Source organism: Sapajus apella, unplaced genomic scaffold (assembly GCF_009761245.1).
Source record: "Sapajus apella isolate SASKATOON/1434 unplaced genomic scaffold, GSC_monkey_1.0 scaffold68, whole genome shotgun sequence".
In the NCBI taxonomy this organism is placed as follows: domain Eukaryota; kingdom Metazoa; phylum Chordata; class Mammalia; order Primates; family Cebidae; genus Sapajus; species Sapajus apella.
The window spans coordinates 2,590,147-2,617,446 of record NW_022437008.1 but is presented as its reverse complement, the minus strand read 5'-3'; the positions used below and the strand labels follow the sequence as shown (position 1 = coordinate 2,617,446).

General features: G+C 48.4%; 1 protein-coding gene across 1 annotated transcript in view; it reads left to right on the top strand.

Annotated features, from left to right (window-relative positions):
- Nucleotides 1-27,300, top strand: part of SAMD4B (sterile alpha motif domain containing 4B) — a 45,598-nt gene that overhangs the window by 9,874 nt on the left and 8,424 nt on the right. Inside the window, exons 2-6 of the mRNA XM_032248824.1 lie at nucleotides 5,652-6,052; nucleotides 19,667-20,137; nucleotides 25,861-26,100; nucleotides 26,655-26,764; nucleotides 26,923-27,009. Of these exons, the coding sequence (XP_032104715.1) occupies nucleotides 5,857-6,052; nucleotides 19,667-20,137; nucleotides 25,861-26,100; nucleotides 26,655-26,764; nucleotides 26,923-27,009 (1,104 nt within the window). The 5' untranslated portion in view covers nucleotides 5,652-5,856. The remainder of the gene's footprint in view (nucleotides 1-5,651; nucleotides 6,053-19,666; nucleotides 20,138-25,860; nucleotides 26,101-26,654; nucleotides 26,765-26,922; nucleotides 27,010-27,300) is intronic.

Below are 27,300 nucleotides of genomic sequence, written 5' to 3'. Positions count from 1 at the left end.
ACCAGAGAGGCCCTAGGCCAGGCACTGTGGCTCTCACGCCTGTAATCCCTGCACTTTGGGAGGCCATGGCGGGCAGATCACCTGAGGTCAGGAGTTCAAGACCAGCCTGACCAACATGGAGAAACCCCCATCTCTACTGAAAATACGAAAAATTAGCTGGGTGTGGTGGCACATGCCTATAAGCCCAGCTACTTGGAAGGTGAGGCAGGAGAGTCAGTTGAACCTGGGAGGCAGTGGTTGCGATTAGCCAAGATTGCGCCATTGCACTCCAGCCTGGGCAACAAGAGTGAAACTTTGTCTGAAAGAAAAAAAAAAAAAAGCAAGCCCAAGGGAGGAATAGTTAGCAGACTTCTGGTCTTTTTCTAGCTTGTGCTTAGCTGTTCCGAGGACCACAGGTGTGTCTTGTTCTGTGTAGTAGTTCACTGTTGTTTTAATGTGATTCATTTCCCATATTTAAAAAAAGGGGAATTTACTTTAAAATCCAAATATCTAGCTCCTTTTTAGGGAAAAAGAAAATACTAAGACCTAACAATACTAGACCCACATTCCTTCATAGTAAGCTGATGAGAGCTAGTGACTTCTCCCTTTAGACCGGGTGTGGACTTTCCAACTCACCATAGTCCCAGTTGGCCTGCTTTGTTCAAAGCCTGGCCTTGTGAGCATCATGTTTGAGACGTCCTAAAGCTTTGCTTCTTGCATTTGGCCTGGGTGGGGGGAGCTGGATTAATGTTTAGTCAGCAGCTCATTTGGGCAGGGTTGGGGGGGTACAGTGCTGTTGCTTAGGAAAAGTAACAACCCAGTAAAAGAATTTATGGGAAAGAGTGTGCACAACTTTGGTCTGTTTGTGGATTTGGTCGTTTTTTTTGCTGTAAATGCTGTTGGCATATCAAACCTCCCGTCACAAATGTTCCCTCTGAAATAGTAACATGTCCTTCTATCTTATGAGTTGCCACCCAGTGAAGGAATCCCTCCCACTCCCAAGGGATGTTCATCCAGCCTCCGCTTGACCACTTCCAGCAGCCAGGGAGCTCATTACCTCCCCACATGGCAGCCAGTTCCATTCTTGGACAGATGCGTTATTTTAAAATTCTTCCTTATGTTGAGGCAGCTGCTGCCTCCTTGGGACTGAAAGCCACAAAATGCTGGAGCTGGGAAGGAAAACTGATTTTTTTTAGGCGCGTGAGCTACCACTCATCCACCCTGCATCCAGGGCAAACATTGATAATTAATCACAGCACTGTTTCTCACTGAGTCAGGAAGTATGCTGCCTTAAAATTGTTTTTAATTAAATTCGTTCTCAAAAATTACAAAAGTAATATGTATTCATTTGCAACTAGTGAAATAGTACAAAGTTATATAAAGATAGTGTTAATAATCCCCTGTTTCTCCAAGATAGTGTTAGCAGCCTGGGGTGTATTCTTCTATATATTTATAAACATACAAACATATATATTCATATATAAAATATGTAAAGAGTTTTGTATGTGGCTTTTTGAAATCACGAAAATGGCATTATATTGGCCGGGTGCAGTGGCTCACGCCTGTAATCCCAGTACTTTGGGAGGCTGAGGCGGGCGGATCACCTGAGGTCGGGAGTTCAAGACCAGTCTGACCAACATGAAGAAACCCCATCTCTACTAAAAATATAAAATTAGCCAGGCAGGGTGGTACATGCCTGTAATCCCAACTACCCAGGAGGCTGAGGAAGGAGAATCACTTGAACCTGGGAGGCTGAGGTTGTGGTGAACCAACATTGCACCATTGTGCTCCAGCCAGGGCAACAAGAGCGAAACTCCATCTCAAAAAAAAAAAAAAAAGGCATTATATTGTACATGTTACTATGTAGCTTATGGACATCCCTCTAAATAGTTACAGATGAAACATTGTATATAGCTTTGTTTTTTTTTTGTTTGTTTGTTTGTTTGTTTCTTTTTTTTGAGATGGAGTCTTGCTCTGTCACCCAGGCTAGAGTAAGGTGGTATAATCACAGCTCACTACAACCTCCGCCTCCTGGATTCAAGTGATTCTCCTGCCTCAGCTTCCCAAGTAGCTGGGACTACAGGCACCGGCCACCACACCTAGCTAATTTTTGTGTTTTTAGTAGAGATGGAGTTTCACCATGTTGGCCAGGTGGGTCTCGAACTCCTGACCTCAAGTGATCCACCTGCCTCAGCCTCCCAAAGTGCTAGGATTACAGGAGTAAGCCACCTTGCCTGGCCACATTAGGCATGTTTTTAATAGATATGTTATATCGTACACTGTGGGATCTGCCCCAGTTTATTAATCGTTCCCCATTGATGGATATTCCCATTAATTTCTTCAGGATTCTTCTCATCACAATGCACCAGGCAGCCACTGCCAATCAATTGGAGTTAGCCTGTAAGGTAAAACCTATTAGTCATGTTACAACCAGTCCAGCTCCTTATGCCACATTCTAGAGAAGAGAACAGACTAGCCCCGAGATCAAAGTGAATCCATGACTTGGGGCAGGACTAGAACTGAATTTTCTTGACTTTCAGCATTTCCCATATCCCATGTTGTGACTCCCTTAGAGTCATCTACCCTGCTTTTCTCCTCTAGAGCAAAAGAACAAATATAGTTCCTCTTCTGTGTGCTACCTCTTCAGATATTCAAAGTCATTTATGCCATTCCCCTTGAGTCTTCTCTTCCCCCGGGGAAATCTCCTCAGTGCCTTCAATTTTTTTTTTCTTAAGGTTTCCAAATCCCTTTGCCATCCTGTGAGCTGTTCCTTCTATCTTCTTTCCCCCCAGGACTGTAGAAATCCCAAGTGTGGCTTCCACATTCATCTTCTGTAGCTATTTATTTATTCACTAAATAAATATTGAGCATTTTTCTATGTATCAGGCACTGTTGTAGGCACTGGCTGATTGTATAGCTTGCATTTTGGTCGGACAAGAGAAGCATAAATAAGATGATACCTGAGGGTGCCAAATTATATAAAAGGAATGAAATAGTGTTAATATAATTGGAGGAGAAACACCTGAGATTGGATGGTCAGGGAAGCTCTCTCTGAGGAAATGACAGTGTGCTGAGACCTGAATTACAAATAGGAGCCAGTCTCTAGTGGAAGAGTATTCCACTGACAAGAAAGAATTTGGTACAAGATGAGGCTGGAGAAGTCACAGGAGTCCTATAGGGCTCTGTAGGCCAAGTTAAGAAGTTTGGAATTCGTTTAGATTTTTTTTTTTTTCTGAGACAGAGTCTCGCTCTGTCACCCAGGCAGCAGTGCAGTGGTGCAGTCTTGGCTCACTGCACCCTCTGCCTCCCAGCTTCAAGCAATTCTCGTGCCTCAGCCCCCTCAAGCTGCTGTGATTACAGGCGTGCACTAGCATGCCTGGCTAATTTTTGTATTTTTAGTAGAGATGGAGTTACACCACTTTGGCCAGGCTGGTCTCAAACTCCTGACCTCAAGTGATCCACCCGCCTTGGCCTCCCAAAGTGCTGGGATTACAGGCGTGAGCCGCCACACCTGACCTTGTTTAGATTTTACTTAAGTGCAATGGGAAGTCATTGGAGAATTTTAGGTCAGCGAGGTGACATCTGATTTCCCCTTTAAAAGAAATTGCTGGGCCAGGCACAGTGGCTCAGGCCTGTAATCCCAGCACTTTGGGAGGCTGAGACGGGCGGATCACCTGAGGTCGGGAGTTCAAGACCAGCCTGACCAACATGGAGAAACTCTGTCTCTACTAAAAATACAAAATTAGCCAGGCATGGTGGCACATGCCTGTAATCCCAGCTACTCGGGAGGCTGAGGCAGGAGAATCACTTGAACCCAGGATGCGGTGGTTACGAGATTGTGATGAGCTGTGATCGTACCACTGCACTGCAGCCTGGGCAACAAGAGCAAAAAACTCCGTCTCAAAAAAAAAAAAAAAAATTGTTGGATGCTTGTTTAACTTGGAGCAAGATTTCATTTTCCCTCATACCTTTCCTGCTTCTTATATCCAAAGGGATTGGCAACCAGGCCAGTTTGCTCTGTTTAAGGGTCTCACAGGGGATCCGTGAGGCAAGTCACAGCTATTGCCTCATGCATCCCACAGTTCTCTTCAGCAAGCGCACGGAAGTTCAGAGAGTAATAAGTAGTTCCCTTAGACCTGAGCCCAGTAGGTTCAATGGGTCTTTGTATGAAGTTTTCAGTCCAAGGAGCCTGAGTCCTTTGGCAGCCAAAGGAGGATGGAGCTGAATGTGGTTTGAGGTTAGAGCCAAGGGCACTGGTTGCAAGAGAGACAGATGGAGGAAATGTTGAGTGGAGACCTGGAGCTGAAGACATTTAGAAAAAGGCTTCAGAGTGGTGTCCAGAAACCAGCAAACTGAAAAATAGGTCTGTTGTTTGCCCAGTTGAAGTAACTTCTCTGTAGTTCCTGTCTAAGAGAGGAATTTGGACACTTCCTAGCTGGTGAGTTTTTTACTTTGGTCTGTCCCCTTCCCCTCAGGTTGGCATTTTCTTGGCTCCCAGGAGGAGTCTGAGACAGGCTGGCATCTCTGGAAGTCAGGGGGACTTCCCAACCAGAGAGTTTGGGTTTGGAGCAGGCTTCAGGGAAATTAAGAGGGCAGGGAGTTATTCACCTCAGAGTAGAGGGAGGTAAAATCTGAAAAATCAGAGCTGTACCTTTTCCAGAGTCAGGGAGCTGGGTTCGAGAGGGTGAGATTCCCTCAGCCTGTTGGTAATATTTGAAAAGGCCTCTGACCATGCCCATACCTGATAGATACCCAGCCAGTTACTGATCAGATGGCCGGCTGCATACCTAAGATCTCCACCAGCATCACTACCCCACCATCCATCCTCTACTCAGCATTTTGGGTCTAACTTAAAGTAATTTAAAGAGCCCTTGGCCAGGCACAGTGGCTCACACCTAATCCCAGCACTTTGGGAGGCTGAGGCAGGCAAATCATGAGGTCAGGAGTTCAAGACTAGCCTGACTAACATGGTGAAACCCCATCTCTACTAAAAATACAAAAATTAGCTGGGCATGATGGTACATGCCTGTGATCCCAGCTACTTACTTGGGAGGCTGAGGCAGGAGAATCACTTGAACCCTGGGGGCAAAGGTTGCAGTGAGCTGAGATTGCACCACCACACTCCAGCCTGGGCAACAGAACAAGACTCCGTTTCCAAAAAGAGAGAGAGAGAGAGAGAGAGAGAGCGCGCCCTTGGAGTCCTATCAGTAGGTTAGCAGTCACAGTGTCCAGCTCTCAAAGAAGGTGGCCAGAAATCAGCAAGGTCAGAGATATGTTCTGCTTAGTCATGTCACCTTGGGCCAGATTGCCATCAATTCATATCTTTTCTCATAATTTGCAGCCTCCTATTTCCCATTTCTGAAAAATCTTTCCAATTTATTTTCTACATTAAATCCACTTCCTTTGACACTATGATAGCCAGGTGTGAGGGCCAGCATCTCCTTGGTCTCTGGGATAGGCATCTAAGTTCCAACAAGCCTTTTCTCTGGATTTGGAGATTTGAGTGAAAGTTGATTTAATATCTGGTGTTGGCTTCATCTTTCTTCTAGGAGCTCAGCAGAGCAAGTACCCTGAAAGAGAAACGCATGAGGCCTTCATGCCTCCTCAACCCACACTCATCAGGCAAGTTTCAGCCCCTTATTTCTGTTTGACCCCTTTGCTTCCTTTTTCAGGAGACTGAAGAGGTGTGGCTGGACCAAGACCTCCCCCCATGTGAGCAGGCTTCCTCCTCCCCCAACAACAGTTGCCACCACGCCCAGAAACGTCCTTAAGCCCTGGCCCTCAGGGGAAAGGTAACAGGAGGCCAGAGCCGGGACCATGTGACGGCGCTGGCCTTTGCCACCGCCGTCCCCCCACCCTGGCCCCAGGCCCGGCACCATGATGTTCCGAGACCAGGTGGGCATCCTCGCTGGCTGGTTCAAGGGCTGGAATGAGTGTGAGCAGACAGTGGCCCTGCTGTCACTTCTGAAACGGGTCACTCGTACCCAGGCCCGCTTCCTGCAGCTCTGCCTAGAGCATTCACTGGCGGACTGCAATGACATCCACCTGCTGGAGTCGGAGGCCAACAGTGCTGGTGAGTCTCCACCCTTCGAGATGGGAACACAGCAGGAGGGAGACCTAGAACAGATGTCATGTGGCTAAGACAACAATGGGGCTAAAAACTGTGGGTTCTAGGCTTGGTGGGTGGGGAATCTGTTACCTCCCAAGTCATCATCATGGGTCTTCTGGGACTGTGTTGCCATGAATCCTCAGGTATGGAATAGAGGACTCATGGGAGAAGGCAACGCCAACTGGAAACTCCCCTTACAGGAAGATCATTTAGAGTGGCTTATGTGGGCTGCTGAAAGGAACAGACTAAAGTCATAATGAAAGGGGGATAGAAGGTGAGCAGTAATCAATTTCTTTTTTTTTTTTTTTTTTTTTTTTTGAGACAGTCTCGCTCTGTTGCCAGACGCCAGGCTGGAGTGAAATGGCGCAATCTCGGCTCACTGCAGCCTCCGCCTCCTGGGTTCAAGCAATTCTCCTGCCTCAGCCTCCCGAGTAGCTGGGACTATAGGCATGTGCCACCACGCCCAGCTAATTTTTGTATTTTTTTAGTAGAGACAGGGTTTCACTGTGTTGACCAGGATGGTCTCGATCTGTTGACCTTGTGATCTGCCCGCCTCTGCCTCCCAAAGTTCTGGGATTACAGACATGATCCACCGCGCCTGGCCAGTAATTAATTTCTTAAGCTTCAGGATATCAGGGCTAGGAGGGAATTTTAGAACTCTTCCAAAATTCATGTCATCTTATACTATTCTTTACCCTCAAAGGCAGGTTGGATTTAAAGCATAAGCAGCTTCCAGAGAGTTTAGAATTTAGATGTAGTTCATCCTGTCAGTTCCCCAAGTACTTATTAGAGAGACACTCTGTCCTGTGAGATCGGCATTGGCATGGATGAGCCAGGCTTCTCTAGGACCTGTCTCTTTCTTAAGCCCCAGTTGTAGACAGGAGGCAGAAGCTATTGCTGAAGCTGTTCTGGCTGTTTGGGCCTCCACAGGGCTGAATGGAGAGCTGTTGGCCCCAGTGACAGATGGGAGAGGTGGAAGCCAGAGAAGAGGGAGGGTAGTGGATACCTGAAAGCTAGCTGGGTAGGGAATCAAGGGGCTCCATGCAGTTTGTCCAAATTATTCACCCTAAGTAGACCTTCTTCTTCATAATAATAGTTCATATTGAGCCCTTACAACAAGCCAAGTACTATCTTTACTTGTATGTTAACTTTTAAAAGCAGTGTTCTTGGCTGGGTGTGGTGGCTCAGGCCTGTAATCCCAGCACTTTGGGAGGCTGAGGCAGGTAGATTACTGGACGTCAGGAGTTTGAGACCATCCTGGTCAACATGGTGAAACCCCGTCTCTACTAAAAATACAAAATATTAGCTGGGCATGGTGGCGCGTGCCTGTAATCCCAGCTACTTAGGAGGCTGAAGTGAGAGAATTGCTTGAACCCAGGAGGCGGAGGTTGCAGTGAGCCAAGATCATGCCAATGCACTCCAGCCTGAACGACAAGAGCGAAACTATGTCTCAAAAAAAAAAAAAAAGCATGTTCCTGCGTGGCTCTCAAGTCAGACTGTCTAAGTTTAAATCTCATTTCTGTTACTTGTCATATAACCAAGCAGTTTAACCACTCTGTGCCTCAGTTTCCTCATCTTTTTTTTTTTTTTTTTTGAGACAGAGTTTTGCTCTTGTTACCCAGGCTGGAGTGCAATGGCGCGATCTCGGCTCACCGCAACCTCCACCTCCTGGGTTCAAGGAATTCTCCTGCCTCAGCCTCCCAAGTAGCTGGGACTACAGGCACTCGCCACCATGCCCAGCTAATTTTTGTATTTTTTGTAGAGATGGGGTTTCACCATGTTGACCAGGATGGTCTCGATTTCTTGACCTCGTGATCCACCCGCCTTGGCCTCCCAAAGTGCTGGGATTATAGGCGTGAGCCACCGCGCCCGGCCCAAGTTTCCTCATCTTAAATGCAAGATGATATCCTAAGAAGTATGTAATCTCACTAATGAAAAGGAAAGAAAAAATCAAGATGATAATTATATCTACCTTCCAGGGTAGTTGTGAGGATTCAGTGAATTAACACACCTATAGCTTAGACACTTAATAACTATCAGTTGTTATTTTTAATGTCAATAACTCATTTAATCCTCACAACAACCCTATGAGGTAGGTACCTGTCATTAGCCTTATTTTACAGGTGAGGAAGCAAGCATGGGCTGCTAGGATTGGGATTTGGGGAGCCACACAGTTGCCTGGCCTCCCTCATCTCCCAGGCCCACTTGCCTTAGCAATAGTCACCCTTATTTTACTGAGTTTTTATGTAGAAGTCACAGAAGCAGTATGACTGTAGTGGGGAGATGGTTATTCAGGCCAGGGATCACATCAGCTGAGTTCCTGGTCTGGCAGTAATTTCTTAGTCCTAGACAAGAGCAATAAGAACCCAGCTCAGCTGCAGTAGGCTCAGAGCTCAGCCATTTCTCACCCTTGCCACCCTCCCTACCACTCTAACACTAAGGGCAGGAGTTCTGTTTGTGATATGGCTCTGCCTTTAGAGTGGGGGCTCCTTTGGGGCAGGCCAGTATCTTACGCAGCTTGGTCACACATCCCCACTGCCCCATCCTGAGCAGGCAGTTGGATTACCACTGGGTACCGTTCTTAGCTGTATATCAGAATCATCAATGGTACTTATTGGTAGTGGTTTGAGTATTTCTAGGTTTTGCTTCTGTTTTCAGAACTTGTATTAAAATCAGAGTACAAAGGGTGAAAAGTGAGGTTTTTCTTCCAGACTTCACATTCTCATTTTCTTACATTTTGTGAGATAAATTCCCTACATATATGAACACATACATACTCTCCTTCCAACTTTGTCATTGTTTTAATTGTCTTTTTTTTTTTTTTTTTGAGACAGAGTTTCGCTCTTGTTACCCAGGCTGGATGGAGTGCAATGGCGCGATCTCGGCTCACCGCAACCTCCGCCTCCTGGGTTCAGGCAATTCTCCTGCCTCAACCTCCTCAGTAGCTGGGATTACAGGCACGCGTCACCATGCCCAGCTAATGTTTTGTATTTTTAGTAGAGACGGGGTTTCACCATGTTGACCAGGATGGTCTCGATCTCTTGACCTCGTGATCCACCCGCCTCGGCCTCCCAAAGTGCTGGGATTACAGGCTTGAGCCACCACACCCGGCCTTAATTGTCTTAATATATGTGGCCAAACATGTATATTAACCACTTAACAATATTATTTGAAGATCATTCCATATTCAGCACATATTTCTATATCTCGTTGCTAAGTATTCATTTACACCTCACAACAATTCTATAGGGTATGCCCTGTTACTTCCCCATTTGACAAATGAGGATACTGAGGTCTGGAGATATTAAGTGACTTGCCATGGGTCACACAATTGGTTAGCAGTAGAGTTCAGGTTTGACTTCAAAGCTCTTTAGCGCCCTTGACCAATAGACTCTTCCATATGGTACATGTGGTGTTGCTCTTACAAATAGTGATGTAATGAGTACACTTTAAACATCTCTAGGATGAATTCCTCGGATTCTGCAGAACCACTAGTTTAGAGGTATATGCAATTAAAATATTTGTTCTCACCACATTGTCCTTGAAAGACATGCTGCTTTTTATACAAATAACCTCAGGCCCAATCCCAGATGGTTTGCAGTGGGATATTGGAGGTAATGCCTAGCCAAGGTTGAGAAGTGCTGTGAAATGAATTGAATGATGAATGAATATATGAATCAAGGTTTTTATCCACAACCCCGTGTCAGATGGTGAGACTATAATAAGCTGGTACTTAAATGGGTGAAGAGGTAAGGAAAACTTAGAATAAGGGAGGGCCATGGTGTGTTCCAGAGTCAGCAGGAAGGCTGCCAGGACTGCAGCAAAGCATGACTTGAAAGAGAAGTGATCACAGAGGTAAATTCTGGTAGGGTCTTGAATGCCTGCTATCTAGTAGACCTAAAGGCTCTAAGACTAAGGAGTCAGGTGCCTCCTATCTCATTCCCACCCTCAAGTAGAACCCCATCTACCTTATTTGTAAAGGAACGTGCTCCTTTCTGGGCCTGAAGACCTGCCTCAAAGAAGGAACTGTTCATACTCTTGTTTCTTCTTTGGTCATCATGGCCTTCCCATTCCCTGGTGTTTCTCAAACTTTGCATCATCATCAGAATCACTGGGGATAGGTGATTGTTGCAATCCAGATTTCTGCCCCCCAGAGACCTACTAAGATCTGAATCCTGAGAGGATGGGCCTGGGAACGAATACCCAGGTTCTTCTGCTAACCAGGCAGTATAAGAGGCAATGCCCTGCTGGCGGATTCGTTTGTCCTGAGACATGAGACACCCAAGAGTTGTAGATTACAGCTCTCCACTAACACCTCTTGTGACCTGGGTCATTCCTGCCTGACCCTTTCGTGCCTCAGGATCCCTATTTGGACAGTGAGGGGGTTGTCCTGGTACTTTTCAGGTACCTCTTGGGCTCTGAAATAATGTGCCAAAGAAGACAAAGCCACAGCCAAGGATACTACTTTCTTTTGGGAGAACCCAACACATTATTCTGGAACAAGCATTCTTAATTTTTATCGGGATAGACCACTCAGAAAATCTTCCCTTCTTCCCTACCCTCCCCAGAAAGATGCGTACCTACTCAACAAACCAAATCTTGAGTTCAGTTTGTTCACTAGTTCCCTGGTTAAGAGTTGCCTGTCTCCAAGCCCTTTTTTTTTTTTTTTTTTTTTTTTCCAGCTTTTGGGTCTCTTCAAACCTGGAGAGCTGAACAGTGAGGCAAATCCCCAGCTTTATCTGGGTTGTATCTCCATGTCCCACCCAGCTAACCTTACTACTTCCTCCAGTTCTCCAGGGAGACCTTGGATGTGGGTTTGGGTCAGAGCTGCCCAATTGCCTCCTTCCTACTCAGATAGGTCAGGTAGCACAGAGAAATTTACCTAGGTGAGTATGTCCCTAGCTTTGTGTTAGAATCCCTCAGGGCCTTTCTAAAAATAGCGTGATGCCCAGGTCCTTCCCTGGAGATTAAAGCTCCCTGGTTGACTCTTGTGTGCACCCAGTGGAGAACCACTTGTCCTGATGCTGACACTGATTCTGGGTAGGCCTAGGAAGGTGGTGAGGATACTGTTTTGTGACCTACTAGAAGTGGGGAGTTGGGGCTTGTAGCTGCAGAAAGCCTGGCCTAGGTTATCGCTTCCTCTCGGGCAGCTGGGAAAGTGTAGGGAAGTCCTCCAGCCCAGACAGCCAGCATCAGTTTCACGGAAGCAGGACCTGAGGCAACACCTAGGACCGGAAAAGCAATATTACAGGGGTTTCTGGAACAAGGAAGGAGAGGTCCCAGGTTGCCCCTTGTTGTAATCCCTTTTCGTTCTCCAGATACTGTCTTCCCTGCCTCTTTGGAGCTAGAACAATAACCCTGCCCCTCTCCTTTTCCCTGATGCTAATTTGGACCGGAAGGCTGCTCCCATGGAAAGGAGGAGGAGACTAGGGTCAGGGAAGCTGAATTCCCCTTCACTCCATGGTCCTGTAGCTTCCTGGGAGACATTTCCTGCATTTTCTTCCCACCTCCTATCCTCTGAGTCAGTCCCCATATCTAGCAGGTTTAAACTCCTCCCTCTCTGGCTAATTGAATCTGGGTGGGGAAACTGAGGTCAGGAGGGAGCAATGGTAAGTGAGTCACCAGAGCTCAGCCCTGGCCTCCACCCTCCAATTTCAGGCTCTCCTTGACAGTTCATCAAACAAAAATGTGATCCCCCTGGCCCTCCCCCGTGTCAGTGTGAGCTGGGGTGAAGCAGAGAAGGTCATACTTGGAGCCAAACCCTAGCCCCTCCGACTGGTGCCTGAGGCTACTACAATTGTTGCACCAGCCCATTACATTAAAATGGGTTTGCTCTTATGGAAGTCTTGTTTGGTTCCTTTGATTTGCCAGGACCTAGGGTCATGACCTACTTAGCTCTGGTCACCTGGCCAGCTCTCCCCTGCTGCTGCTATAGCCAAGGAGGACATTTTTATACGCACCGTCTTCCTCAGCTCTCCATGTTTGCAGAGTCCAGGTTTGCAGCTTGGTGAGAAGCAGCTATTGGTCTCATAGCATTCCCCAGCCCCTTCCCCCATCCGCCCACCTCCAGAATTTCATCATTGCTTGTTGTGCATCTAGCTCCAAGGAACCAGAGATGTGTCTGTTTTTGGTAAATAACTGTGTGAAATTCCCCACCCCTGTTGGGAATCTTAAGGGGAAGGCCCAGATGTGCTCTTGTACATGAACTGTTCCCACCAGCCCTGAAACAGCATGGGCTCTAGATTTTATCCAGGAGCAACAACAATAAATGTACTGAGCACTTACCACATGCCAGGCACTTTTCATGATTGTCTCATTGATTCTTTACAACAACCCTGTGACGTAGAGGCTTTACAGTCCCCATTGCACAGAAGAGGAGACCACAGATCAGAGAGGTTAAAGGACTGGCCCATAATTACATTGAGTTAGATCATGGAGGCAGAGCTAGATTTTGAACCCAGCAAATTTGCCTGTTGAACTTATGCTCTGACTCAGTATACTCTGCTAGGACCTGAGACAGAGTGACCTGAGTTTAGGGGATCCTAGAGGTAACGTGATAACGCACAGACACCACTACCTTCCAGGAGACCATCTGGGTTCAATTGTGCAGGTATTCGTTGGGCCTCTGCTGTGCCTCTACTCTGGGCCAGACTTTTCTGATCTGGGCAGGAAACTAGAAGTTCCATCCCCACCCGTCATTTCTAGCCCCAGCTGGGCTCACCCCAAGGGGCCTGAGGCTGCACAAATTCCTTGGACCAGTTCCAGTACTCACTGATGCTTCTCAGTCATGGAAGGCCTGCCCTCCCCACCACCACCACACAGACACATGAATACACATTTCCCCGGAGTCAGCCTCCATTCGTCCAAAACCACTCTCCCCTTTCTCGGCAGCAGAACAAGGTCTTGTATTGAGCCCAACCCTTGGGGCTGTTCTGTCATGTACCCTGGCAGTACCAGAGGAGAAGCTGTGTCCCCTTAGCCCTGGGGTCCTGGCAGTACTCTGGAGTGGGGGAGGGACTAGACAAGGCTTCTCTCTGTCCCAGATGCCTCTGGCTACCCTGCAAGGCCTAAACAACAGCGATTGAAAATGTCAGGGTAGGGCTGGAGGGGCAGGCCTACTGGACTCTACTGGAGAAGAGAGGAAAACACCCATCATTGAGCCACAGACGGAATGCTTACTATGGGTGCACTCTCAGATGCTTTGCATGCATCATCTCCCTACATCTTCTCAGCAGCTTTTTGTAATCCTTGCTTTACACAGGTGGAAGCATACTACCCAGGCAACTGTTTTTTTGACTGGGATGCATATCCTCAACTTCTTTATTTTTATTTTCATTCTTGACTTTCTGTGCCTAATGGGAATCACTTTCTTCTTTCTCATCAAGAACTGAAAACTCTAGGACTAAGTTATGAAAAGAGGGTACCACAGAGTTCTTACCATTTGATCGAGTGCCAGGTGGAGATGGGAAAGCAGAAAAGACAAAAGACTTCAGGAAGGCCAGATCTGCCTTGGAAAACAATCTTTCGACATGGAAATGGCCTGAAAGACCAGCTTCATAATCTTGGCAACTGGTTCAAGTGAAGACAGACAAGGGGAATGAGGTTTCCTAGCTTTGAGTGGCAGATACTGAAGGGGATTTGGAAAGCTGGGGAAGAAGAGAGACTTGGCATTGGTGACATAAAAGGTTGTGGGTAAAAAGTTTCTCCTGGCCGGGCACCGTGGCTCACACCTCTAATCCCAGCACTTTGGGAGGCTGAGGCGGTTGGATCACCTGAGGTCAGGAGTTTGAGACCAGCCTGGCCAACATGGCGAAACCCTGTCTGTACTAAGAATACACAAATTGGCCAGGCGCGGTGGCTCATGCCTGTAATCCCAGCACTTTGGAAGGCCGAGGCAGGCGGATCACGAGGTCAAGAGATTGAGACCATCCTGGCCAACATGATGAAACCCCGTCTCTACTAAAAAATTACAAAAATTAGCTGGGCGTGCTGGCGCGTGCCTGTAGTCCCAGCTACTCGGGAGGCTGAGGCAGGAGAATTGCTTGAACCCAGGAGGCGGAGGTTGCAGTGAGCCAAGATCACACTACTGCACTCCAGCCTGGCACCTGGCAACAAAGAGACTCTGTCTCAAAAAAAAGCAAAAATTAGCCAGGTGTGGTGGCATGCACCTGTAATCCCAGCTACTGGTGGGGGCTGAATCACTTGAAACCAGGAGGCGGAGGTTGCAGTGAGCCAAGATCACGCCGTTGCACTCCAGCCTGTGCAATAGAGCAAGCCTCCGTCTCAAAAAAAAAAAAAAAAAAAGTTCCTCTTAATTCTGGAGGCCCACAGAGCCTGGGTTCGGATCTCAGCTGTGTTGCTTACTGGCTCTGTCACCTTCCCAAATCTGTTTTCTTCTAAATCTGTTTTTTTTTTTTGGGGCGGGGTTTTGCTCTTTTTTCCCAGGCTGGAGTGCAATGGCGCGATCTCGGCTCACCGCAACCTCCGCCTCCTGGGTTCAGGCAATTCTCCTGCCTCAGCCTCCTGAGTAGCTGGGACTACAGGCACACACCACCATGCCCAGCTAATTTTCTGTATTTTTAGTAGAGACGGGGTTTCACCATGCTGACCAGGATGGTCTCGATCTCTTGACCTCGTGATCCACCCGCCTCGGCCTCCCAAAGTGCTGGGATTACAGGCTTGAGCCACCGCGCCCGGCCCCAAATCTGTTTTCTTATCTGTAAGATGTGCATGCTAAAACAGGTTTGAAACAGGGATGAAAAACAATCATATTCTTAGTATAGTGTATGGCACATAGTAAATGCTCAATAAACAGTATCCATTCTGAATGAAAGTGCCGGCCGGATGGGGTGGCTCATGCCTGTAATCCCAGCACTTTGGGAGGACGAGGCCGCAGATCCTGAGATCAGGAGATCGAGACCATCCTGTAGAGCATGGTGAAACACCATCTCTACTAAAATACAAAAAACTAGCTGGGCTTGGTGGCGTGCACCTGTAGTCCCAGCTACCTGGGAGGCTGAGTCAAGGGAATTGCTAGAACCCAGGAGGTGGAGGTTGCAATGAGCTGAGATCACACCACTGCACTCCAGCCTGGTGACAGAGTAAGTCTCCATCTCAAAAAAAAAAAAAAAATGTGCCATACGTTATTGCCATTGTCAATAATAGTAGTAGCAGCAGCAGTAATGGTATTGGTTCTACTATTAATTGTAAGCAATGCTGTGGACATAGTATGAGTTGATGACTTTGAATGAATAGATTTAACAGGTGTTTTCTTGGCTGGGCATGATGGATCATGCCTGTAATCCTAGCACTTTGGGAGGTCGAGGTGGGCAAATAACTTGAGATCAGGAATTCAAGACCAGCTTGGCCAACATAGCAAAAAAAAAGTAGCAGGCAGGACGCAGTGTTACCCAGCATTTTAGGAGGCCTAGGTGGGCAGATCACCTGAGGTTCGGAGTTCCAGATCAGCCTGGCCAACGTGATGATACACCCCCTTCCTCTAAAAATATACAAATCAGCCAGGTATCGTGGTGTGTGCCTGTAATCCCAGCTACTTGGGAGGCTGAGGCAGGAGAGTCCTTGAACCCCAGAGGTGGAGGTTGCAGTGAGCCAAGATCATGCCACATGCCACTGCACTCCAGCCTGGGCAACAGAGTGAGACTCCGTCAAAAATAAATAGCTGGGCATGGTGGTGCATGCTTGTAATCCCAGCTACTCAGGAGGCCAAGGCAGAATCATTTGAACCCAGGAGGCAGAGGTTGCAGTGAGCTGAGATCTAGCCACTGCACTCCAGCCTGGGCAACAGAGCGAGACTCCATCTCAAAAAAACAAAAACTAACAGGTATTCTCTCTAGGAAGCTTAGAGCAGAGAGCCCCAGGCCAAGAAAATCCAGAGTCTTTATAGCCAGAAGTTAGGAATTGTGTGAGATTCATTTTCCTAGGGCTACAGATTTAAGCAGAATTAGGTGTGAATTCTAGGCCACAGAGTTCTAAGCAGATCATTCAGAGAAATAGGGCTACAGAAAGGGCATTTCTTGAGTTTTTGATGCAAGGCCAGGTGTCCATCCTTCAGTGTGGGTAGAGGAGACCGGAGGTCCATGAAACCTTTTTTTCTTTGAGATGGAACCTCACTCTGTCACCCAGGCTGGAGTACAGTGACATGACCTCAGCTCACCGCAACCTCAGCCTCCCAGGTTCAAGTGATTCTCCTGCCTCAGCCTCCCAAGCAGCTGCGACTACAGGCACATGCCACCATACCTGGCTAATTTTTTGTATTTTTAGTAGAGACAAGGTTAGCCATGTTAGCCAGGATGGTCTCGATCTCCTGACTTCATAATCCACCCATCTCAGCCTCCCAGAGTGCTGGGATTACAGGCGTGAGCCACCGAGCCTGGCCAGAACTTTCTTTTTTAAGCCAATCCTGAAGCATGCTAGATGCATTGGACTCTTAAAGGTCTAAGAAACTTGGGTTGAAAGATCCTCAGACATCTAGGTTTCCAAGACTTTCCTTATAGGTGTTTATTCCCAGCCTCTTGGTTTCCTGGGCCAGGAGATTGGCTTGTATCTTTAGAATCTCTGTGTGTATTTGAAAGGAGGGAGACATAGTGAGATGATAACCATGATACTAGCAAAAGCAGCTAGTGTTTACTAAGGACCTATTCTATGCTATGGCCTTACATAATTCATAGCAGCCATGCCAGGTAGGAATGATTCTGGGCTTCACTTTACGGATAGAGAAAATAGAGCTCAGTGAAGTGATCACACTTGCCCAAAGTCACATGGCCAGTAAGTGGTAGTTAGGGGACATATGCCATATCTCTGCCTGTTCTTTTCATCACCCACTCCTTTGGGGTCCTAGTTCTGTCTGGTTAGAGCCAGGTCCTTTGCCCATTTCCAAGACCTCACGATTAGCACACCTCTCAGAACTCCTTTATTGTGAGATATTTGTAAATCGTTACCTTGGCTACAGGTGTCAGCTCAGTTGCCCAAGGGTGAGAGCATAGTTGGCCTCAGCCCTAAACATTTGTCTCTTTTCTCAAGTATTGCTATTCTTTATCCCTCTCCTTGTCCTGTCAGCATTATCTCCATCTTCCACCCCGTTTAGCTAACAAGGTTTTATCTTTTTTTTTTTTTTTTTTTTTTTTTAAAGACAGCGTCTCACTTTGTCACCCAGGCTGAAGTGCAATGGCATGATCTCGGCTCACTGCAACTTCCAGCTCCTGGGTTCAAGCGATTCTCCCACCTCAGCCTCCTAGGTAGCTGGAATTACAGGCATCCACCACCATGTCTGGCTAATTTTTGTATTTTTAGTAAAGCCAGGCTTTCACCATGTCAGCCAGGCCGGCCTTGAACACCTGCCTCAGCTTCCCAAAGTGCTGGGATTACAGGCGTGAGCCACCACACCCAGCGCTAACAAGGTTTTTGATGGGGAGAGTCAGACTTGTAACAGTTCCTCCCCAAGCCTTCCTTGATGTGGCCAGCCTGGGGCCATATTCTTAGGGACCTCCCTTCTGGGTTGAAAGGGGAAACCTGACTTATCTCCACAGGGCAGACTCAGGTCCTCACACAGTAGGATTGAAAGGAGAGGTCAAGATGACCATGGCATGGAACAGCCAGGGGATGTTTCCTGGAGGAGGGCAGTAAGTTAGGCCACCTACCAAAGAGAATTTGTGTAGGAGGAAGGAGGTCGTTGCGGCCAAAACCTTGAATCTCGGCAAAGTGTGGAACTTGGATGAATATATACTGTGGAGAGAACCCCAGGGAAGATGGGAGATACCCTGAGCTGAGTCTTCATCTGGAGGAATGGGAGATGGAGAGTGCCCTGGAAATGAAGGTGATGTTAGGCTAGGAGTTCTTGGACTTGAATCTGTTGGTGCTTGCTGATTGCCACTGTAAACTCCTGGTCAGGAACATGACATCCTGTTGTGATTTAGGAAGATAAATGCATCTAGATGTATGGAATGGATTGGAAGGGGAGAATCTAGAAGCAGAGAGAGAACAATAGCAAGCATTTACTATGTCCTAAATGCCAAACCACTTTTCATTCTTTGCTAGCTCATTGAATCTCAGAGCAACACTGTGTATTGGGTACTGTAATTATCGCCAAAATTTTACAGATAATTTAGTGTCAGTGAGGTTCAAAGTGGCTTATTAAGATCCAGCTAATAAGCTTGGGTGTCTAGAGCATCTGATTCCAGAGCCCAAAATTTTAACTACCATATACCACTGCCTTCTCCATTCAGGAAGGAGACTGCTTTTTTTTTTTTTTTTTTTGAGACGGAGTTTCGCTCTCGTTACCCAGGCTGGAGTGCAATGGCGCGATCTCGGCTCACCGCAACCTCCGCCTCCCGGGTTCAGGCAATTCTCCTGCCTCAGCCTCCTGGGTAGCTGGGATTACAGGCACGCGCCACCATGCCCAGCTAATTTTTTGTATTTTTAGTAGAGACGGGGTTTCACCATGTTGACCAGGATGGTCTCGATCTCTTGACCTCGTGATCCACCCGCCTCGGCCTCCCAAAGTGCTGGGATTACAGGCTTGAGCCACCGCGCCCGGCCCGGAGACTGCTTTTTGACAGGTGAAATAGCATAGAGGCCATGAAGAATGGAGTAAAGAGTCATGGAGATAAAGCATGAGAGCAGGTCTGGGGACAGGAGGAGTTCAGATTTCAGAGTAGCAAGATTGGCTTATTGGAAGGCACTGCAGGTTATTGAGATCAGGAGTTATAGAACCAAGAAAAATTACACTGGGTGCAGTGCCGTATGCTTGTAGTACTAGGTGCTTGGGAGGCTGACGCAAGAGAATTGCCTGAGTCCAGGAGTGCTGGGCTGTGATGTGCTATGCTGATTGGGTGTCTGCACTAAGTGTGGCACCAATATGGTGACCTCCCAGGAGCGAGGGACCACCAGGTTTCCTAAGGAGGGGTGAACTGGCCCAGTTTGAAAATGGAACAGGTCAAAATTCCCATGCTGATCAATAGTGGAATTGCACTTGTGAATAGCCATTGCACTGCGGACTGGGCAACATAGCGAGACCCTGTCTCTTTAAAAAAAAATAGGAAAAAGGCCGGGCGCGGTGGCTCAAGCCTGTAATCCCAGCACTGTGGGAGGCCGAGGCGGGTGGATCACGAGGTCAAGAGATCGAGACCATCCTGGTCAACATGGTGAAACCCCGTCTCTACTAAAAATACAAAAAATTAGCTGGGCATGGTGGTGCGTGCCTGTAATCCCAGCGACTCAGGAGGCTGAGGCAGGAGAATTGCCTGAACCCAGGAGGCGGAGGTTGCGGTGAGCCGAGATCGCGCCATTGCACTCCAGCCTGGGTAACAAGAGCGAAACTCCGTCTCAAAAAAAAATAAAAATTAAAATTAAAAAAAATAAGAAAAAAATGCTAGATGCAGGGTCAATGTGTTTGATCTCACCTATATGAGGGATAAGGTTGGGAGTGAATGGAAAGGAGATTGTTATGAAAGTAGATTGGAGCTGAGGGAATATGGGGGAATAGGCCATAGGCAGTGCTCTCAGGTGAATATGAGTACCCCACCCTGGCTTTCCTGACATTTCTTCTTATCCCTTCTGTAGCCATCGTCAGCCAGTGGCAGCAGGAGTCCAAAGAGAAGGTGGTATCCCTCCTGCTGACCCACCTTCCCCTGCTTCAGCCAGGCAACACAGAGGCCAAGTCAGAGTACATGAGGCTACTGCAGAAAGTGCTGGCCTACTCAATCGAGAGCAATGCCTTCATCGAGGAGAGCCGCCAGCTGCTTTCCTATGCCCTCATCCACCCAGCCACCACACTGGAGGACCGCAACGCACTGGCCCTCTGGCTGAGCCACCTGGAAGAACGGCTGGCTAGTGGCTTCCGCTCCCGGCCAGAGCCCTCCTACCATTCGCGCCAAGGCTCAGATGAGTGGGGGGGCCCTGCAGAGCTGGGCCCTGGGGAGGCAGGGCCAGGCTGGCAGGACAAGCCACCCCGGGAAAATGGACACGTGCCCTTCCACCCGTCCAGCTCAGTGCCGCCAGCCATCAACAGTATTGGGAGCAACACAAACACAGGTAAGTGGGTGCGGTGTCCCAGAAGGCCATGTCTACTTGAAAAAGGTTGGACTGGTGAGAGCTCCCTCACTCTGTGGCGTTAAGACAAGTCACATAAGCTCTAGGCCTCAGCTTTATGAGGCAATGCAGAGCTGTGAACTGGCTTTCCCAAAGGTGAATCTGACCTACAGACATGTCTTATTGAACCCATACTTTGGTTTGGTTTTGTCGTGTTGGGTTTTTAAATAAATGTGAGTGCTTCCCTAGAAATGAGATTTCCAGCCTTGAGAAGTCAAAAGATCTAGCAACTCAGCACGACCTGTTTTCCCAGTGGCAACGATAATATAGAGCTTAATGTTGAGCATGCCCTTTAGACTCTGCACAAGCACCCCAGTCTGCCTCTGCTCCCACCAACCCCCCTTTGGGCATTTCTGACATATACCTGGCCTCTAAGGACATTAGGCTATGATACTTGATGGAAGTGTGGATCCTGTCATCTGAGGTCCCTTCCAGTTCAGTCATTATGGATTTTTGTATCTAGCCTCAATTTACAGCTTTGTTTCTGAGAGCACTGTCTGTATAAGACAAAACTCGTGCTGCAAGGTATTTATAATAGTAGGTAACATTTTTCAGCATTGACTATGCTAGGTACTCTTTTATAGACACTTTGTAGATACGATCTCAAGCAGCATCACAACCATATCATTAGCCCTATTCAACAGATGAGGACACTGGGACTCATAGGTGAAGTCATGTGTTCAAGGTTATATGTAGAACAAGTGGTGGAACAGACACAACCAGTCTGATGCCAGAGCCTGCCTCTGACCACTACACTGTCCTGCCAACTAAGCAGGTTTGAAAGAGCTCTCTTAGTGAAAGCCCTACAGGCTAGGGTGAGAAGGAAGAATTGGTATCCCAGTGACTTTATGAAATGTTAGTTGAAATATGCAGGATAAGGAAGGGTGGCTTTTCCAAGCCATGGTAAGGCGGCATGACCTGACTCAGGGTGAGGGGGTGGTTGATGATTTAACCTCAGAGTGGCTAGTCCCCTTCAGCAGGCACTGGTATAAAGCAAGACAGGAGAGAGTGGCAGTGAAATGTCACGTGTGCCAGCGGGTGGGGGTAACCTCACATCCCAAATGCCCTGCTGTCTGGTACCTGGTGCTCATCAGTTAGCCCTTGAGCCAATTTTTCCCCCAGTTAATGTGGATATTCTAATGCACCTGCCTCCCTCCCAGTTGCTGGTGAGAACCTGAGAAGATAAAGGGATAGAAGGGCAGTTTCAGGAAACAGTAACCTGAGGTGCCTTGGACCTCATTTTCCAGTCATGGAGCATCACAGTTCCAGGATGGGAGGATGTATTAATAATGATCATTCTAGCCGAAAAATATTGAGTGCAAGGCCTGTAATCCCAGCACTTTGGGAGGCCGAGGCGAGTGGATCATTTGAGGTCAGGAGTTGAAGACCAGCCTGGGAAACATGGTGAAATCCTGTCTCTACTAAAAATACAAAAATTAGGCCGGGCATGGTGGCTCACACCTGTATTCCCAGCACTTGGGAGGCTGAGGTGGGCAGATCATGAGGTCAGGAGATTGAGACCATTCTGGCCAACATGGTGAAACACCGTCTCTACTAAAAATACAAAAATTAGCTGGGCTTGGTGGTACGTACCTGTAGCTGCAGCTACTTGGGAGGCTGAGGCAGGAGAATCACTTGAACCAGGTGGTGGAGGTTGTAGTAAGCCAAGATCGTGCCACTGCACTCTAGCCTGGTGACAGAGCAAGACTTCATCTCAAAAAAAAGAAAAAAACTGTTAAGTGTTCAGTCTTTACGAGGAGCTATTCTAAGAGCTTTATACATATAAACTTACTGGCTAAGTCTCACCTGGCCAAGGTGGTATAGCCAGGATTTAAAGCCAAGCAGTCTTGCTGCAGAGCTCATACTCTGAACTACTATGCTACACTACCTCCACCAAAAAGTACCCCTCCTGGAGATGCTCAGCCCTCACCAAGGGGAGGTATAACCCATGCAGGGTGCCTATAAATTTCTTTCTTCTGATACCTTCTGTGCTCCTCATCATGGGGACCCTAGCAGCTATTAAAGGACCAAGATTCAACAATGTTGATAGGGGTTTGGACCAAAAGAGCAAAAGGAATTGGACATTCCAAGTAGAAAGCACAGCATGAAATAAGCACAGGGATGGAAAATTAGAGGGGACAGTGTACAGACAGGTCTGGCTGGAATGGATTTGAATAATAGCAGTAGCAGAGACTTGTGCTTACCATGTGCCTATCCCTCAGCAAAGGACTTCATGTGGCAATGGAGGCAGAGAGGCAAATGAAGTGACTTGCCCAAGATCACATACAGGCAACAGAGTCAGAGTCAGGATTTGAACTCAGGTCTGTCTTTACCCTTAGACCTCAGTGTGTGAAGGCCACATTCTGGGAGGCCATGAAGGACAGGAGAAGTTTTTGGATTCCAGGCAGTTGCAGGAAACAGGAAATCATTAAAATATTTTTGAGTGGGGAGCAAGGATTGGCCTTTGAGGGCAGCCAGCGTGGGTTTGGGGTGCTGCCAAGGACAGATCAAGATTTCTTGGAGAGTGAAAGGCCCTGGATCTCCAGCCGGCATTCTTGTTTTTGTCATTCTCATTCTGTGGCCAGCCTCCACCCCAGTGTGGAGCCAAGCAGGGCTCCTCAGGAACTGCACGATCATTCCAGTCAGGGTAATTTCCTTCCCTCTCAGCCTCGCCTGCCCTCTTCTTGGCTGAGAAGGTAGGAAGAAGGAGGCCAGAAACACCAAAACAGGCCAAAAGGCCTGTCTTGAGGATTCCCCAGCCCCCCAGGGCCCAGAGTGTGCCATGTTCCCTCAAGAGTCCTGAATGGGGACAGAAGCCCAGGCTGAGGGAGTCTAGAGGCTGAAGAAGCCCTGGGAAGAGGACCTCCGACACTCTAGGGTAGAGCAGAAGCTGGTATTAGGGGTGGACCACTGCCTTGCCTTCTCCCTTAGATGATTTCCTAGCAAGGAGCATCAGTATTGTCATAGCTGAGGGACGATGCTCTAGGGCCTGCATCAGGCTAGCCCTCCTTCCTGGGCTGGATGTCAGTAGAGCACTGGCAGGAACCCCAGCCTTTCCATCAGAAACAAGGCTTGGGTTCTGTCTCAGCCTGTCAACTCCCCGTGGGAACTGGGGCAAAGGGCTTCAGCTCCACAGGCCTTGATGTTCTCACCTACCCAGGGTGAGGCTTTTTGGCTTTTTTTTATTTCTTTTTGTCTAGGCTGACTTGGGGTACTTTTGGATGAGATCAGTGGAGCTCAGAGGCCCTCTTAGCACCCCTTTGTCTTTTATGAAACTTCATTGGAAGGACTTCTGTGTGTCATGCTCTGTGCCTGATCATGGAGTTGTAGAAGTAATTGGGCTGAGCTGCCATCCTCCATGAGCCCACAGTCCAGTGCGAGAGGGAGGATAGTGAGAAGGGCAGCAAGCACTGTGCCTGGGGCAGCAGCAGAGGGGTATGTAGCAAGGCACAAAGGGAGAAGTGGCTGATGGAGAAGGGTTGGAGAGGTGAGCTAGGCAGAGGGAAAAGCACAGATAAAAGGTCTGGAAGCTCATGGGAGCCTGCCCTGTCTTGAGAGTGCTTAAAAATCAAGTTGGAGGCCAGGTGTGGTGGCTCACGCCTGTAATCCCAGCACTTTGGGAGGCTGAGACGGGTGGATCACCTGAGGTCAGGAGATCAAGATCAGCCTGGCTAACATGGTGAAACTCCATCTCTACTAAAAATTCAAAAATTAGCCAGCATGGTGGCGGGCACCTGTAGTCCCAGCTACTTAGAGGCTGAGGCAGGGAGAATTGCCTGAACCTGGGAGGCAGAGGTTGCAGTGAGCCAAGATCACACCACTACACTCCAGCCTAGGTGACAGAGCGAAACTCCATCTCAAAAAAAAAAAAAATCAAGTTGGATTCGTCGGCCGGGCGTGGTGGCTCACGCCTGTCATCCAAGCACTTTGGAGGCCAAAGCGAGCAGATCACCTGAGGTCGGGAGTTCAAGATCAGCCTAACCAACATGGTGAAACCCCTCTTTAAAAAAAAAAAAAAAAAAGTTGGATTCGTTTGTCAGACATGGGATGGACAGAGGGTGTGGAGCATCCTGCAGAAGAGGGTCTGGGATCACCCTGAGCCACCAGGCCCCATGGGTGGTGAGTTTGGGCTCATTGCAGAAAAAAATGGAGATTGTGAGGCTCCATAACGAGGTTGTTGAGGAAGCAGCTTACATACTTCATTCATTACAATATATAATGTTTAAGATGGGACAGGTTCCTGCTATCACAAGTCTTCTGTTCTAGCAGGGGGCACAGTTAATAAGTAAACAAGGCCAGGCACAGTGGCTCACGTCTGTAATCCCAGCACTTTGGGAGGCCAAGGCGGGCGGATCACAAGGTCAAGAGCTGGAGACCATCCTGGCCAACATGGTGAAACCCTGTCTTTACTAAAAATACAAAGATGGGTGTGGTGGTGCACGCCTGTAATTCCAGCTACTCAGGAGGCTGAGGCAGGAGAATCACTTGAACCCGGGAGGCAGAGGTTGCAGTGAGCCAAGATAGTGCCACTGCACTCCAGCCCTGCGACAGAGCAAGACTCCATCCCGGGCCGGGCGCGGTGGCTCAAGCCTGTAATCCCAGCACTTTGGGAGGCCGAGGCGGGTGGATCACGAGGTCAAGAGATCGAGACCATCCTGGTCAACATGGTGAAACCCCGTCTCTACTAAAAATACAAAAAATTAGCTGGGCATGGTGGCGCATGCCTGTAATCCCAGCTGCTGGGGAGGCTGAGGCAGGAGAATTGCCTGAACCCAGGAAGCGGAGGTTGCGGTGAGCCGAGATCGTGCCATTGCACTCCAGCCTGGGTAACAAGAGCGAAACTCCGTCTCAAAAAAAAAAAAGACTCCATCTCAATAAATAAATAAATAAATAACTTGATAATTTCAGGTTGTGATAGGTGCTATAAGAAAGACAAGAGAGTAATGTGTTAGAGTAACTGGGGTTGGGGCAGCAGAGTGGGGCATGACTTCAGATTAAGGGTTTAGAGTAGGCCTCAGAGGTGACACTCGAGATGAGGCTTGAGGGAGCTAGCCACTAAGATCAGGAAGGTAAGAAGCAAGTCCAGAAGTCCTAAGACTGGAACAAGCTTGAGTGTTTCAGGAACAAAGGGACATGTGGGAGGAGGCCAAGGACAGGCATGAACCAAGTGGTGGGTTATGGGAGAAGAGAGTTAGAGAGGAGCAGGGGCCAGGTCCTGCATGGCCTTTTAGGCATGTGGAAGCATTTGAATTTTGTTTCCACTATGAAAGGAAGTCACATGGATTTGAGCAGGAGTCCAGCTTGGTCAGATTTTCATTTTTAGAAGGATCTTTATGGCCATGGTGAGGGGCGTGGACTGCAGGAGGCAAGAGTGAAGGCAGGAAACCAGTGAGGAGGGTATGGTATTAATTCCCTCCAGGGGTGCTGGTGGCTTGAGCCAGTGGAACTGGAGAAGTTCAGGGAAATGGCTGACAGCTTGCTGATGGGTTGGGTGTTGGGGGTGAGGGAATGAGGTATATCTGGTAGATGGTTCCCCTTAGACCCCAGGTCCCTTGCTTTGGCACATTACAGGGCCAAATTGCCATCCTGGCACTGACGGCAGGGAGATGGTCTCCTGTGGTTAGATCCCCAAGCCTAATCTTCTGCTTTTCTCCCGCTCTGGCCAGGTCTCCCCTGCCAAATCCACCCTAGCCCGCTGAAGCGCTCCATGTCACTCATCCCTACAAGCCCCCAGGCCCCTGGTGAGTGGCCAAGTCCAGAGGAGCTTGGGGCCCGGGCTGCTTTTACCACGCCCGATCACGCACCCCTGTCACCCCAGAGCAGCGTGGCCTCCTCTGGCAGTGAGCAGACAGAGGAGCAGGGCTCCAGCCGGAACACTTTCCAGGAGGATGGAAGTGGCATGAAAGGTACATTGGGGACAGTAGCACCAGGACCCATTTCTCCATTTCTAGGGGCTTCTGCAGAGTTTAGAGGGCAGAAAGGAGCTTATAGCTGACACCAGCCTACCCCTCTGAGGAGGGGACGTATCTGAGGGGAATAGATAGTCCCTGCTCTTAGGGCTCAAGACTAAGCAGAGAGACCCCACATCTACCCTAACAGGTCTGGTCTGACTGGGGAGGAGCCCCCTGTCTTCACACACCCCAGTCTGACAAGGAAGCCAGGACACAGGTAACTGACGGAACAGAGGTTCCTGGAAGAGTTTTGAAGTAATCAGTGAGGTCATCCTAGTACACATCCAGTGAGCAGCTCAGAAGGGTCAGATATCCTCCCCAGGGAAGGCTGCCTGAGAGGGTCTGGCCAGGCAGATAAAGAAGGAGCTGATGGAACCTTAGCTCCTCCCAACCCCCTTACAATTTTTTGCATTTTTGTGGCTTCCTGTGGGTTTATCCCCACAACCCTTCCTTTACCTTGGTCATCAGGGCCAAACTCCTGACCTTTCACCCTCCCTCCTTTTCCAAAGATGTGCCCTCATGGCTCAAGAGCCTCCGCTTGCACAAGTATGCAGCCCTCTTCTCACAGATGAGCTACGAGGAGATGATGACACTGACTGAGCAGCACCTGGAGTCTCAGGTGAAGGCAAGGGGACCATCAGGGAGGTTCTGGGGGTAGCACTAGTTTGGCATCCTTACAGCCCAAGCCCCCTTTGTCTCCTTGATCTCTATTTGGGCACCCCCAAGTATCTCAGCCTCCCATCTCCAGCTTCTTGTCACCTTCTTCCCTTATCACAGAACGTCACCAAAGGTGCCCGCCACAAGATAGCCCTGAGCATCCAGAAACTACGTGAGAGACAGAGTGTCCTCAAGTCCCTAGAGAAGGTGAGGATCTGGTATCTGCATCTTCAAGGCCACCCAGCCACCTAGTGGTATCAGTACACCAAAGGCCCTGAGTTGGCCTCCCAACTCCTCAGGTCTGACCTCAGTAGCGCCAGTCCTAGGGAGCTTGACTCCAGGGACCACATATAAGCCAGCATCAAAGGGCTCACTTGCTGGTGGCTAAGAGGCTCCCCTCCCTGTCTGTCCTGGTTTGTGGTTCCAGAATCTCTGTCTTTTGACTCTATACCTTCCCTCTCTTTTTTCTTTTCCATTTTTTTTTTTTTTTTTTTTTTT